Source organism: Phycodurus eques, chromosome 1 (assembly GCF_024500275.1).
Source record: "Phycodurus eques isolate BA_2022a chromosome 1, UOR_Pequ_1.1, whole genome shotgun sequence".
NCBI lineage: Eukaryota > Metazoa > Chordata > Actinopteri > Syngnathiformes > Syngnathidae > Phycodurus > Phycodurus eques.
In genome coordinates this window covers 1891533-1907658 of record NC_084525.1, presented here as the reverse complement: position 1 = coordinate 1907658, position 16126 = coordinate 1891533, and the positions used below count along the sequence as shown (strand labels likewise).

The 16126-nt window shown below is 40.8% G+C and overlaps 1 protein-coding gene across 1 annotated transcript in view; it reads right to left on the bottom strand.

Annotated features, from left to right (window-relative positions):
• The window catches only part of agrn (agrin), a 248631-nt gene that overhangs the window by 116154 nt on the left and 116351 nt on the right, over positions 1-16126 (bottom strand). The window contains 1 exon segment of the mRNA XM_061671858.1: positions 4212-4427. Coding sequence (XP_061527842.1) covers positions 4212-4427 — 216 coding nt within the window.

The window sequence follows — 16126 nt, the reverse complement described above, 5'->3', positions numbered from 1 at the left end:
TGTTTCTCCTTCTGGAAAGAATTGTCCATCTTTGAGGGACTCCTTTGGAATTTGTTTCCTTGTGTGATTGGCTGCAGGTAGGGGAGATTGTGTTGTTGTTGTTGTTTTTTTTTTCTTTTCTTTTTTTCCTGTGCCGTGAAATATGATAGCACTGCTACTAAAACACTTTTTATAAACGTGTATTTAATGTAATTCCCTTGTCCACCATGATCTGATATTAGACTATTTATTATACAACTTACAGTCCTTATGTTGACATTATTTCTCATTAAAGTTCCTTATTTTGATTTAGTAGTGTAATATTTTGTCTTGAATCATATTTTGAGTATTATAAGAATTTGTGTTCGTGTACAGCATATATCCTGTGTATCACAATGTTCGTATTCCATATATAAGCCGATATCTCAGCGTATACTTGGGGTATTGTCTGTTTTGATATGGGCCCGAAAACACTCAGGCTGTAATTCCAATTTGTATTTCTGCTGTTCCGTGCTCGTGTCTCGAGCTGACAATCTATGCTGTCTACGGTTCCTTCGGAGCCGCGAGCACCGCGTTAGCAGATGGAGCAACAGGTGAAGGAGCCCCATGTCTTTTTCCATGCACAGTGTGCACAGATAGTGTAAGTGTGTTGGTTGTGGCGAGATATAATCATCTACAACTCAGTGAGCGAGGGATTGGCATTGATGGAGTCGAAGGTAGCGGTAGAGGGCACACACGCATGCACACAGACGATCCCGGTGCATTTTTTTAGTCGGGTTGGTCCACGTGCACACTTGCATCCTGCATTGCCTGCGGAGCTTTTACACAAAGCTAAAGTTAGGACGAACGAAAAGTCCACGTTCCCCTATAGCGGTTGCCTAAGATGAGTTATCCCGCCATGCCCCACGGTTCCCGGTGGCCAAGGCAACCCCGTTACGGGCGCACAATATCAACCTCGCATTCCGCTCGCAACATGGCTGAAAAAAAAAAAAGCGTCAGTGTTTCCAACTTTGTGATTTGGTTGCGACACTATGTTGCAAAAGCACTTATTTCTTGACATTTTGTGAAAGCAGTACTTTTGCCGGAAATTGTGCGAACGACATCGGGGGCATTTCATTTTGAATGTTTCATTGTACGTTACTTGATTTTTTTCCCACCTCGGATGCTTCCTGCACTTTACTGAGTGTCGTTGTCATTGTCATCGAGCTCTCACTTCACACTTGGCTTCTCCTTTTAACTTTGATCATATCTGAGGCCATTATCTTTTTACTGCTTGACTCTCAAGATATGGAAACGATCCGATTTTGAATCATCCATTCGAGGATAAAAATGAGGATAATGAAGAAGCCTGCCCTGAGCTGATCTGAGCCATGAAGAAGCGGGCGTTGTAAATATGGAGGGCAAACAGAAGCCCTCATCTCAACAACGTGTGGCCCTCAGGAGGGGACGAACGCCATTACCCGGACATCTAGAATCTTCTAATATCCTCTTTGGTGAGATAAGTGAGCTGTCCGCTAGTCCGCTTAAGGGCAGTGTGCAGTCACGGCAAGCATATTAACCTGACAGTGATGACAGCAAGGTACAAACCAAGCAACAGTCATCTTACACTACAGCCTTTCTAAGGGCGAAAGCTCATGAGAGTAGTTCTTCTAAGACGAACAGTAGCCTACAGCTGACGTGGTAGTAAAGGAAAAAAAATAAAGTAAAAAATACAACCTCTGAGTCAAAATTGCGGACTGAAAATGCGGCGATGTGGTATCTGCTCGGACTCTTGATATTTTCTTCCTTATTTGGCTTTATCCAAACTTCATCCATTAATTAACCTATTGATGATTTTAACGTCAGTATTAACAAAATGAAAACAAAATCAAGGTCTTTTCGGGATTACGACCACTAGAGAGCAGGGAATCCACTGAAAGTGGTCCAAGCATGTAAAACAAAGCCAATGACCAAGTCAAGTGAACGTGTTATTGATTTGACTCCTTCTGTCTGTTATGTCGTGATCCCCCCAGACCAAGAAGATACAATAGTCAATAAAAATGTGTTTTGCTTTTCGTAATTAACAATAAGAATGTTGATATTGTACACTGAATATTAGTCAGGAAAATGCCGATTAAATCCCACATTTGGTGGATGTGCTGTGCACAAACCACAACATTTTGCCACACAAATCCTATCATTTTCCATCATTTCCTAATTTTTTCGTTGAAGGTTGGCAGATTTTATTTGAACAATTTGACATTTTTGCACAAAATACGATGAAATTGTCTTAAAAAGCCCCAGTGCGATACATTGAAAGCACTGCACAGATGCGCTGCCTCCGAGTGGAAAGGTGCTGATGATGTGATGAAAAATACACGTCTTCTTTGGTGACTGCACTGCTTGATTTGAATCAGACATGACAGCTTCTCAGGATTCTTGCCACTTCATTTAACTCCGTGAAAACCTGCCAATCACTTTCAAAGCAGCAAATGAGGACATTGGCAAGATAATCCAACTGACAGGATTCGTCTCACCTCGTGCATGCTCTCTATTTTACTATCCTGATCTGCCCAGAAACTCTATAATCTCAGGCAGAGCGACCCTCCCAGACCTGTCAATGCTGCTTGAATTTAGAAAGAGAAGAAGAAACCCGTGGCTTCACATGACCTCCTCGTCTCACTTATTAGATTCTTTCACACAAAAGCACAGTGACAAACATCTACAGTAGGCCTGTTGTTGAATCGAAGTGAAATTATATTTGATGCCGACTGATCAGAAGATAAAGTGGACCTGTGGAAGTCAAACCCAATCTCTTCCAGAAGGCCTTTTTCCCTTTTTCAAAGCAATTTGTGTCCGTTCCAACGTTGTTCACATACTGTAGCCGCCTTTACGTGGCATAAGCAGTGAAGCAAATTGACTGAATCTTCTTCCCCACGCTCTGATTGCGACCTTTTAAAAACACGCATTTTTTTTTTCTCCCTCCTGGTGTTCCTTTAACCATTGTCGGTCTCTTTCATCTCCATCTAGGCTAAACGTTTCACTGTTATTACTAGCCTGCCTCATCAGCGGCCCCCCCTCTCTTGCCCACCTGTTCTTGCCCCTTTTTATCTCCACATTTCCTCTCCACCTGCGCTGAGCACTCGCCGAGCTTGTTATTAGTAACAGAAGCCAACCTGCACTGTAATCTCAGCCTTGGAATTAGCAGTGGAACCACACTGGCTGGAATACCTGAGGTGGTGTTTAAGCATTGGCTTCGTCGCAATATTGGCAAAACACGATTGGACAGAATTGAGAAGTTTGCTTTGTTGTCACGGAAGAAAGTGTTGTGTTAGGAAAGAGTGTAATTTATGAAGATGATGATAAGCCCCAAATTTAGCTGCTCTTTAGAGGAAATAACAATACGTCTCAAACATCAAAAATCCCAATTCAAAATCTTTTGTTTACACGATATTGTTATTGTTTGGCGTTGTGTGGTATTTAATTAGATGTTGCAAACAGTTAACTGCTAACATCAATAACATGTCCCCACATATGCTGTATTCACACATGCCACATGGATAAAATCGTGGGTAGGTTTCTGTTAAAGAAAGAAAAAAAAACAGAACAGTCACTGAAATAACGGGTAATGGAAATCAGACGCTGCTTTACAGTTGTGATCCAAAATAATTCTAAAAATAAATAAATGAAGGACATTGGCCTGCCAGAAATGATAAAAGCCATTTCAGTAACTCCAAATGAATTGTGCAACTATCAGACTACAGATATTTCGGCCAACTCCTCATGAGTAAACTGGTCCAGCCGTCTTCGGTTTGAAGGGTGCCTTCTCCAGTTTGCATGTTTCAGCGCTTCCCACAAAGAATCTGGTCTGATTCAGTGGGTTTTAGATCAGGGCTCTTCGAGTCTATTCCACTGCGAACTGTCACGATGATAATAATCATAGTTCAATTCATGGTTACTACCTGTTTTTCAAGGCAGAATTTCGGATACAATCCTTGTGTAGGATCTCATTAGATTGTGCTAGTGTACCTAATATTGTGGCCTGCGAAAGTTCATAGGAAGTCATTGTTTTGAAGGAAAGGAATACAATCGTCCACATGGCTTGTAATAGCAGTCGCGACCTTGTATCACCTAATGTCAAAAAAATAAAATAAAAATGGCGGCCCTCCCATGTTGTTTAAGTGTCCACACAAATATTAGTACAGTAAGAATACTTTCAGTTTGTCTATTTTTGGCCCGGTGGTGGTACTTACAGCACGGCCCCTTACGCAGCACCTTGATGCGGCGCTGGCTTTGGCACTGGGTTTTCTCCAGCTCACACTCGTTGGTGTAGGTCGTCGAATCGGAGCCGCACACGGGCGCCACCAAGGATGGACAATCCCCACTCTTGCACACGCACTCTGCGTTGGCGGGGTCGTTCGGGTCTCGCTCACACACGGCGCCAAAGCCGCACAACTTCCCTCGGCAGCCTGCAGAGGAGAAGGACAAGGAGGTCTTAAGAATGAGTGATGTTGCCTTTGCAAGCATCGCCATAGTCCGCCGTTACCTATTTCCTCTTGTTACAACAACAGACGTATTCAAATTTATGGCGAAAAAAATGTACATTATGCAGCTGAAGGAGAGCAGTTCGTCATACAACAAATTACTGTCAACACAAAGTTAACAGTTAAGTTTCCCAAAAGTATGGGAAAACTCAATTCAATTCATTTGTACTCATATACTGCAAGCGCTCATCCCTAAATACACCCTGAAACCACAACACTGCAAAGAACAATTCATCCATCTATCCGTATTCTACACTGCTTATCGTTACTCGTGTCGTGGGTGTGCCGGAGCCTATCTCAGCAGACTTTGGGCGAGACGCGGTCTGTACCCTGAATTGAAAATAGAGACAGAAAACCATTTGCACTCACATCTAAACCTCAGGATAATTTAAAGTCTTTTTAACCTAACATGCGCGTTTTTGGAATGCGGGAGGAAGCCGGAGTACCCGGAGTGAACTCGGCCACCGCGCCGCCAACAAAAGTTCTTTGGGGTCATGAAAGGCAAACGGGACGATTGCAGCTATAAAGAATGAACCCAACCCTATCCCTATGCAAAATAGAGAAAAGCATCAGTATTAGCACATTAAAAACAGAAGTGCTGCTGACCTCCAGAATAATCCTTGTTTGGATCAGTACCAAATTGTCTACCATCATAAATGTAGACTACAATTTGTCTGCGATTCGTGCATGACTCACTGAGAAATGTTCAATGTCAGAAGATAACAAAAGGGACAAATACATCCTAGATGTGCACAGAAATATTGCAACACAATATACATGGATGCTTCCATTTTCTCTTCTGCGTGTCCTCGTTAGTCTCACAGGTGATCTGGAGCTTATCCAAGCAGACTTTGGGCGAGAGGTGGGGTACAACCTGGACTGGTGGCCAACCAATCACCGAAAATGTCAGCGTGTTGGAGTGATTGCGAGAGTAAACAAATCAGCAATGATGAAGACACATTATCCTTGAAAGTCAATCAAACAGGAAATAATAACTTTGACAACAACAAAGCGACACTTCCCACTTTGTCTTTAGCTCCGTGACCAGATACAACATTGACACACTGCTGCGAGCATAAAGCAAACAGATGCAATATAACACGTGCACGGGCTTGTCTTTCTATGTTGCGTGTACCTAAAACATCAAGTTAGAAACTAATTGACCCGTGTTGCGGCAGCTCCAGCTGGTGCTACTCTGCGCTCGCTTTGAGGGCCGCTTGCGAGCCAGCTGGCGATCTTGTCCTTGCGCAAAAATCATTACAATTAAAAATAAAAATGCTCTCAAAGGTACCCAATCTGATCAGAACTCGGTGGACAAATACACACTTACGAGAGTCTCATGTGCTGTTGAGAAACATGCCACATTAACACACACTTGCACACAGATAGCCATTTCTTATCATTCGCTCCCAGGCCGGGACGTTAAGCAGTCCACCATGACCACTTGGATCGACTGCTGGCTTTCACTGAAAAAGACAGATATATATATATATTTATATATATATATATACACACACATACCGTACATACACACACGCACACAAACACACGGAGCATGTGTGTGTGCAACCAGTCCAACTCCTCCCCAAGGCATTTCATTCTATCCACCATAGAGTGAAGAGTTGTGTGCGTGTGTGTGCATGTGTGTTGAGACATGCCCACTATTCCCAGTGGTAGAATGCCTGACAGCTACCTGAGCTCACACTCTTTTGTATCTAGGGAAAATATGGCTGTGTGTGCGCGCGCGCGTGCAGTGCATGTGTGTGTTTGTGTTTCGTTCACACGCTCACACAGACCGAGGGTGATAGAATGACTGGCAGACAAACAACTTTGCAGCTAACTTCAACTGCCACCGCATATACGTGCGCGTACGTGTGTGCGCGGCACAAAGTGACAAAGGGTGAATTCAAAGTCTGACAACTTCGCATGACAAAGCAACAGAACATAAAGAGAGTTAACCATCGTAGTCATGTACTGTAAGTGCAGTACCAAAGCCATAGACAAGTAGTATGCATAGCCATAGACAACCACCACAAAAAGCAGGCTTACTGCAATTGTTTATGCTTTCTATATCTACTGTTGAAACGGTAGCTGAAAAAAAGGTCATAAAGGACTGGGGGACAATGATAAGAAGCGATTGCCTCAATTGATAAACCAAATGCCGACAGCATTTATCGTTGTTCCCATGTTTTCGTGAATATTTTCAAACATTAAACATACTGCACATACAATGATGACTGTAAAAAGACGCTTCTGGTGCTAAATGTGTGTGAAGTTGTTCTAAATGTGTCGAACAACTTCAAGTCAGACAACTTCACTGTACAAGACAAAAACAGAAAATTATCAAACATCATTGCAAAGTGACAATATGTTCTATACACTGTATGTACTGTCCCTTAAGAGTTGTTGAATAATGTCAACTTCATTAAAACTTGCAACTCAATGTGAAAATATGCCAATGGAGTCATCAAAATTGAAGAAACAGACAGAATTTAGGGCCCATGTTGCCATTTCTAGCACTGTTACAAACACCACTTTGAATGTGATCTCCACACAAACAAGTCTTACGGTGGATGGACCAAAAAGAATCCTAAGAGGGATGCAACAATCCTCATATTATGTGATGAATGGCAAAGAGAAAAAGTGAGTTTTCTCTTCATAGTTTCTCTTCATCTCTTTCCACCTGGAAAGAGAAAGGAAAGGAAGACCAAGAATCGCTATCGCTAGTGCAATGTTTTGTTCTGAATCCTGACTATAGCCTCGAAGAGTTGAAGTGTGTAAGTTGAAGTGCACCGTATCAGGTGCATGCAGTGGACTGAGTGAACATTCTGCACCCTTATGTCGTTCTTTCCTGGGGGAGACAGAGTATTTTATGATTTGCGCTTCCTTCAGAGCCACAAACACACAAAGTACTGAACAGGAAAACCACGACAGCTGCCAAAACTTTGTCAACAATAAATAAGTAATGTGCTGGCTCTGACTCAGTCTGATTGACAGATGATCTTGGGGAATGTGGAAAGAATTTGAACAAAGAAAGGTGCAGTATCACTTTACAAGGATCCATGCATTCATCCATGTTCTACCGCTTATCCAGTTCAGGGTTACGGGTGGGGTGAGAGGTGGATGTAACATACAGTATAGAACACAAGGAAAGTCATGTTTGTTGTTTTTTGTTGAACAAATGAATGATATACTACAACCCCAATTCCAATGAAGTTGGGACGTTGTGTTAAACATAAATAAAAACAGAATACAATGATTTGCAAATCGTGTTCAACCTATATTTAATTGAATACACTACAAAGACAAGATATTTAATGTTCAAACAGATAAACTTTATTGTTTTTAGCAAAGAATCATGAACTTAAGAATTTTATGGCTGCAACGTGTTTCAAAAAAGCTGAGACAGGATGGGAAAAAAGACTGCGAAAGTTGAGGAATGCTCATCAAACACCTGTTTGGAACATCCCACAGGTGAACAGGCTAATTGGGAACAGGTGGGTGCCATGATTGGGCAATACAGTTCGACGCTACAGCCGTAAGTGCAACTTGAAACTCTACTATGCAAAGCAAAAGCCATTTATCAACAACACCGAGAAACGCCGCCGGCTTCTCTGGGCCCGAGCTCATCTCAGAAGGACTGATGCAAAGTGGAAAAGTGTTCTGTGGTCCGACGAGTCCACATTTCAAATTGTTTTTGGAACTTGTGGACGTCGTGTCCTCCGGCCCAAAGAAGAAAAGAACCATCCGGACTGTTATGGACGCAAAGTTCAAAAGCCAGCATCTGTGATGGTATGGGGCTGCGTTAATGCCAATGGCATGGGTAACTTACACATCTGTGAAGGCACCATTAATGCTGAAAGGTACATAGAGGTTTTGGAGAAACATATGCTGCCATCCAAGCGACGTCTTTTTCATGGACGCCCCTGCTTATTTCAGCAAGACAATGCCAAACCACATTCTTCATGTGTGACAACAGCCTGGCTTTGTAGTAAAAGAGTGCGGGTACTCGACTAGCCTGCCTGCAGTCCAGACCTGTCTCCCATTGATAATGTATGGTGCATTATGAAGCGTAAAATACGACAACGGAGATCCCGGACTGTTGAACAGCTGAAGCTGTACATCGAGCAAGAATGGGAAAGAATTCCACCTCCAAAGCTTCAACAATTAGTGTCCTCAGTTTGCAAACGTTTATTGAATGTTGTTAAAAGAAAAGTTGATGTAACACAGTTGTAAACTTGACCCTGTCCCAGCTTTTTTGGAACATGTTGCAGCCATAAAATTCTAAGTTGATGATTATTTGCTAAAAACAATAAAGTTAATCAGTTTGAACATTAAATATCTTGTCTTTGTAGAGTATTCAATTAAATATAGGTCGAACGTCATTTGCAAATCATTGTATTCTGTTTTCATTTATGTTTAACGCAACGTCCCAACTTCATTGGAATTGGGGTTGTAATAAAATACCCCAAACTTGGACATACACGGCTTTCATCGGACTGTTTTCCAGCAAGACTGATCACTGATTTTTCAAGCGTCTATCAAAATACCTCGAAAAATGTTTTCTGTTATAACACTCAACAAACAAGGTGGGCATGCTGTACAGCAAAAAAAATAGTTACCTCCACCAAGGCGAGGATGTTTTTACCCATCTTTGTTTATTAAATGCTAGGATTATTGAAAAAAAATGATGTTTGCAGATGACATTGTGATGTGCAGTGAAAGCCGGGAGTAGGTGGAGAAACAGTTAGAAAGATGGAGGCATGCACTGGAAAGCAGAGGAATGAAGATTAGCCGAAGTAAGACAGAATATATGTGCATGAATGAGACGGGTGGTGGGGGAAGAGTGAGGCTACAGGGAGAAGAGATAGCAAGGGTGGAGGACTTGAAATACTTGGGGTCAACCGTCCACAGCAATGGTGAGTGTGGTCAGGAAGTGAAGAAACGGGTCCAAGCAGGTTGGAACGGGTGGAGGAAGGTGTCGGGTGTGTTATGTGACAGAAGAGTCTCTGCTCGGATGAGGGGCAAAGTTTATAAAACAGGCCAGCCATGAGGCCAGCCATGATGTGACGGTGGCACTGAAGAGACGACAGGAAGCAGAGCTGGAGGTGGCGGACATGAAGATGTTGAGGTTCACTCTCGGAGTGACCAGGTTGGATAAAATTAGAAATGAGCTCCTCAGAGCATATGTTTCTCCAAAACCTCTATGTACCTTTCAGCATTAATGGTGGCTTCACAGATTGAACATGATTTGCAAATCATTGTATTCATTCATTCATTGTATTTTATTTATGTTTAACACAACGTCCCAACTTCATTGGAATTGGGGTCGTATGATTGGCAGGTCTTGGAGTAGGTGTGATATGAGTTTGGGACCAAAGGATGAACCCACTATCAGTTTACTTTGGGTGCAGATATTCAACATGGACTACACTTAACTGACCAACCATATTTTCCATAGGTAGATAGTGTGTAAGGGTATATGAATATTAATAATAGTTGCTTTCAATAATAATAATAATAATAATAAAAATACAGCTATTTCAAGTGAAAAGGAACAATTATGTTTGTATCGACTGACAGCAGTGCATGAAAGCGGATGATGCTACAAAATTTTCACGTGAACAGGCTTAACAAGAATGGGTACTCATACACAATGCATAATTTATAAAACCGCCACAGCATTTTCTAGTTCTACAACAAATCTAATTGATCTCCTAACAGCCTTGTTCATTTAACCATAAAAAAATGAGGTTTTTAATTTAAAGTTTAAGTTCCTCGCATGATGAGTGCAATCAGACCCAAAGTGTACGTGATCACCAAATACAATTCAGGAACCAGAACAATGAGTAGACTACAGGCATAAAACGTTTCTTTTTTCCTTGTAGGTGGCTGTAATGTCAGCTATCTTAAGGATGCAGCAAAGTGGAGACTGTGGAGTATATTACTACTGGGGCCAGACTCCAAAGCTAAGGCACAAGTTAAATTAACTTTAAAAGTAACCGACTCAGAACCCTTCTTGATCAAGAACTAGATACAGTGCCTTGGTAGTGGTTAACATTTCAACACACGCTGGCAAAAAATCGACATGAATTCAAATTATCGAAATATATGCAAAGTTGACAGCATGAGATGTGCTTGGATTTTAAATGTGTGTTTGGTAAGCGTGTGTGTGGGTGTGTGTGTGTGTGTGCGTGTTGGTGACTACAGAGTCTGCTGTGTAAAATGTTGACTGAACGGCTGCGCCGTGCTGGGTTTACACTTTGCTCACTATTGATTAATAATACAAAACTTGTGCCATTTCCAGTGTGAATACAAGCTTTGCAATTCTTTGTCCAAAGGTCTTACAGAGTGAACATGAGTGTGCTTATGCATGTTTGCTCTTCCATGCACTCACAGAGTGTAAGGTAATCTCCCTTGAGCCCTGCGGCGTTACAAGCTTCACTTCCATGCTGCTATTTTTTTTTCTTTGTACTGGAAGCTGAGAAACAAAATCCCGTTGCAGAGAAAAGACAGCATTTTTCAGTTTGCACTTGTTAGAGCGAACCTCTTTTCCAGGTTGCACTTCATCCTTGTCGATGTTTATCCATTTAACATGATGCTTCGACGGTGTCTTAAGTATCGGCAGAACGAGTCATGAATGGGAAGTGATAGTACTGTTGTGATTAAAGTGAAACACCAGTGGAAATACCCGATATAATTTCACACCATAGCCACTGCCAATGCTGATATTCCTTAAATGAAAACAAACAATAGTGGTTCAAATGACATCACAAAAAAACTTAACTGTGTAGAATTTATGGGTGTAAATTTGAGTAATCCCTGTTTTATTACTGTCAGAAATCGACATATCGACGTGTGAATGGACTCTATTACACAATTAAACATTTTATTTTGCCTGATATCACAGTGTACCCCTTAATTCCTGTAATTATTTCATTTCATACTGTATTTGCTGTGTTTCTTGATTTTGATTTGATGTTTGTTTCTCATTTAGTTACAGGTTTTGTAAACTTCAGTTGTGATATTCAGATATACCTTCACTTTACTATTCGTAGGAGCGTGACAAGATTTCCCAAAAATTACAGTCTATCAACATGCTGAGTCTGGTTAGAATGGCCACATCAACTTGAATACAAGGCACCAAGAATTTGGAAAAGCAGATGATGGCTTCTGGACAAATGTAGTTGTTTTTTTTTTTTTTGTGTCAGAAAAAAAAATGTCCTGTCTTTTTTGTGTGATACAAAATCTGGTCTCATTAGAGGAAAATAATATAACTTCATTCATTCTCAACATACCTCCTTGACCCTTTCGTTTCGAGTGACACTCAGGGAACCTACTACTTCGAATACCTGAGAGGTTCAAAGTTTCCGTTCAAAATATCCACTAATAAGCCAAAATTTCGAGGGGCTTAACCAAGTCAACGTGTCAAAATTACTGTGACGTTTCAAAGGGCATCTCTTGCCTTGAAAACTCAAGTTAAATAGTAGACTTTACACCAATCTGATCGGCTTGAACGGTATCGGGCGATAATTACCATTTTATGCTCATCGGCTATAATGTCATAATTCGCCGATCGGCTCCGCAAAAGACATTTACTCCGCGTCGCCATCGTGCACAGTATATTTGAATCCAAAAGCTAGTTTATATTTAGCCTTGTCGTGTGTCTTTTTACATAGTACTGTAAATATCTGACACCCAAATATTTTATTTTTTAAATAAACATGTCAGCGGTGTGGGAGAGACAACACGTCTGAGACAGACAACACGTAATGCGTGGATCAGACTACAAGACAAATTTGGTCTTTCACGATTGCACTGTGTCAGACTACTGCAATAAAATCTTCGCGTCCCGTCTTTTACGATCACTGTCTGATCATCTCGTCAACTCAAACGCGACCGGAAACACTCGTTACCATGGCGACAACATCGCGATGCGGGTATAATAAGAACAAAATGGGGAAAAACATGTGGTGGTGGTCACTGGTGCTCGGCAGATTACATTCATTGAAGGATTGTTTGAGGTATGTTCTCGTACTTTTAATATGATACGGCTCGCAAGCAGGCAACAAAACATTATGTAGCCTAGCAAGCTAGTGCTAGCACTAACGGTTGTAGGTAAACATGCCGGCGTTCTGTCGAATCACGCTCTAAAGTTTCGGTGTGTGAAGTAATTTAATTACAATGAAGTAATTGAATTACAGTAAGTTAGCACCCATTATTTCTGTTATGTTGTAATGTTGGTTTGACCTGACTGATTAGAATACATGACCTGACTAGAGTAGAGAATACTTTTGAAGATACTCAGTATACAGTACACAAATATATACAGTAAATGAACAAGTCATTTAAATAGACACATTGCTCCATCTTGCGATCGGATCGGTTATCGTTTTTTTTAAACTCGCTGTGATCGGGTGATCGGCCTCAAAAATCCCGATAGTGTGAAACCTCTTAAATAGTGCAAATTATGAGGAGAGCCGTGTGGGCAGCAGATTATGTCATGTACTTTAGTAATCAATCATTTTTTCCTGAAATATATTTGTTAGGAAGGATTTCAGAGGCGTTTGCACTTTTCTTTTTTTGGGGGGGGGAAAATTCCACAAAGATGGCAGCCACTTGTGTAATTGCTACTTTAAGTATGGTTTCGTTAAATTACCACTTTTGTACCTTTTCCTGAAATGACTTTCTTCTCTGTTTCCAATTCCAATTTGATAGCATTCTTCCTGTTAACTGAAAACTGTCTGGAAATTCTCAACTCTATTCAGAATTTTACCAAAAGTAAGTTATTAAATACAATTTGTGAATACAGTGATAGGAACCATTTTGGGGGTGGTCATGAGACTCACGACCGGACACAATTTTCCATCTTCGTCATTGTTAAACAGTTATTGATTTAAGATAGTTGTATGTTATGTTTAGTCGTGTTCATATTGTGTGTACGTGCAGAAGTTGAAGCCGAATAAAACCGATCATGGCTTGTAACAGGCATGCAGTACCTGCCGGCCATTCGTCTGGCAGAGAATAATTGACTGACATCTCTTTATGTTAACATCCGAAAGACGGCATATGCTGGCTGATGTAATCTCCGCCACATACGACTGAATAAAGCTTGACAGGTTGGCCCTTAATAGTAAGTAAATGTCTTAATGTAAGTGCGACATGCCAGGTATTTGAAAGATTCCATAGTTGTTTGTTGAGGAGACGGGAAGGAAGCAAGGGAAGATGGTCATGAAGTATTAAAAGTCATGAACTGTGACAAGACTAGAGCCAAATATCTAAGAAGCGCAGGGCCAGCGATCCACAAATGGCAAACGTGTCGATTAGCGCGTCGAGGCTAACCCCCAGATTTGATCGGCGACACAAACACCGAATAACAACCTGCCGACAGCCAGGAGATCAGAGGATCAACGTGATCAGTTTTTTCAGGGGGAGAGACAGCTCGGTGGCGTCGCATCAATCTTGAATGAGTGTAAATTCATTACACTCCAGCACTCCGGAGAGCCATCTTCTACTTACTGCCCAATAAATGGAGCCACTCCTTTTTTTTCCAAACTGATGCTAAGTAATTCAGAGGGGCTCTTTTAATGCTTCCCTGTCTTGGCCCTTCTATTTATAAACAGCGCTCCTATTAGTGGCGGAGCCTGTAAACTTGTGAGCCAGTGAGGGGAAAGGTTGCCATAACAACGGTCGGTGAGGCAATTAGAGCCGCTTGCGTCATCCGGTGTAGGGGAGTCAAAACTTTCTGTCGTGCTCACAGGTGGTTTAGGTCAAACGACCAACAGTCAAGTTCTACTCCCTCTTCATCTTCATGGAGGCGTACGGGTTTCATTTGCACCAAAAGTCAACTCTTTCCATCAATCCCTTCTGATCACACATGACATTGTTAAAATCTAATTCCAGGCACAGAGGTTCTAAATGTGTGGTGGAGGAAGAGGGAACAACAATGTATTGGAACAGCATTCGTTAACAGTTGCCGAGGACCTACACATCAACATAATTATTGCTGTCGTGTCAGTAGAATTTGAACAAATTTCCTGGATCAATTATATACTGCATACGGATTGATAAAACAAAGACATTACTGTTATCCATGAAAACTGACAATGTAGTAAAGCTTGAGTTGTTGAGATGTCAAAGGATGGAAGTTTGTTTTTTTCCAATTCCAATTTCATTTATTAATGGAAAATTCTAATTCTTGCTAAAATGGTAAAATATCAAGCTTTCAATCAGAATGAAAGCGTGCATTAAATAACTCCATGATACAGGATCGTCTCTGAGACAAATACGCGGTGGTAATAAATTACAATAAGTACAATAAGATAACTAAACTAACCCACTAAAGATAAAGAGTAGTTTGTAAATATGTGTATCTATGTATCACTGCGTCAAAAATGTAATAAAATGGTTAATGGAAAAGTAGTACTTGGTATTTTTACAGGTTACGAAATTACAACATACATGCACTTTAGGTGCATTTTCTCAACATTTTTTTATTCAAATCATATGTCCGGTATATATATATTTTTTAGGGTAATGTAAGATGAGTTCAAAAGGAACATTTTTTTTAGGATTATAAGTTAAGGTACAGCAAGAACACATTTACAAAACAACAGACTCGATATTGACCATGCAAAGGGTAGACTAGCACTGCATTCAATAAGGACATTTAGGGAAAATGTGAAGTCGTCTTTCATATGCAGGAGAGGACTTTCACTTCATTAGGAGTATAAGAAGAATATTGTCGTGAGTCTTACAAGAAGGAAGTCTCCTGTTGGCATAAACCTTGAAAAGCAAATTGCTCATTTTGCCAGAGTATACATTTCTGCATCAATACCAATAAGTCAACTGTGGAATACATATTCTGCTCGTTAGGATATTGCACATCTTTGTAACCAAAACCAGGCCTGTCATTTCCCCATGCTAATGTTGTTTCCTATTGTTGCGCCTGCTCTGGGATCCAGTCACTGCTATTTGTAGACTCCCTTGACTAATGCTACTTCTTTTCGTTTAATTATGTCCCACTGGCATGGAGTGCAACTGAACACACCATGCAAAGAAACAAAGAGCATATGCAAACATGTAGTGTATATTTATAAGTAAAGCTAACTTTCTAAGGGGGAGAAAAAAAATGTAAAAGAGTTTTCAGACGTCCGACTTGACAGCCAGCGTGTGGATCGAGGCTTCGGGCCGCATTTGTCGAAAAATATATCAGCTGCCCGAAAAAATATATCAGCTGCCCGAAACTTTAAGCAGATATATTTTTTGGGCCGTTTAAACATGTAGTCGTGTTGGCTACAATTGGCTACTGTCCGTGTTTACTGCATGGACCTTTGTTGCAGAAGGACACACTGTTAAACAAGTGAAAAACATTGCCAAAAACGACAGAGGAGCGTCTGTAAGTGTTTTTTAAGAAACTATTAGATGTGTAGGCTCATATACATATAACAAGATATATGCGTGAGCTGCATGGTAGTTAGCGTTGTTTTTAAATGGTCATCGTTAGCATGCTAATGCTACTCACGAATGTTAACCCTTTTATTTAGCAAAGGCTATTTTTGTTGTCTCAAATTCTGTACAGAGCTTATAAAAATAACAAAAGGATATAATAATTTTATAAAATA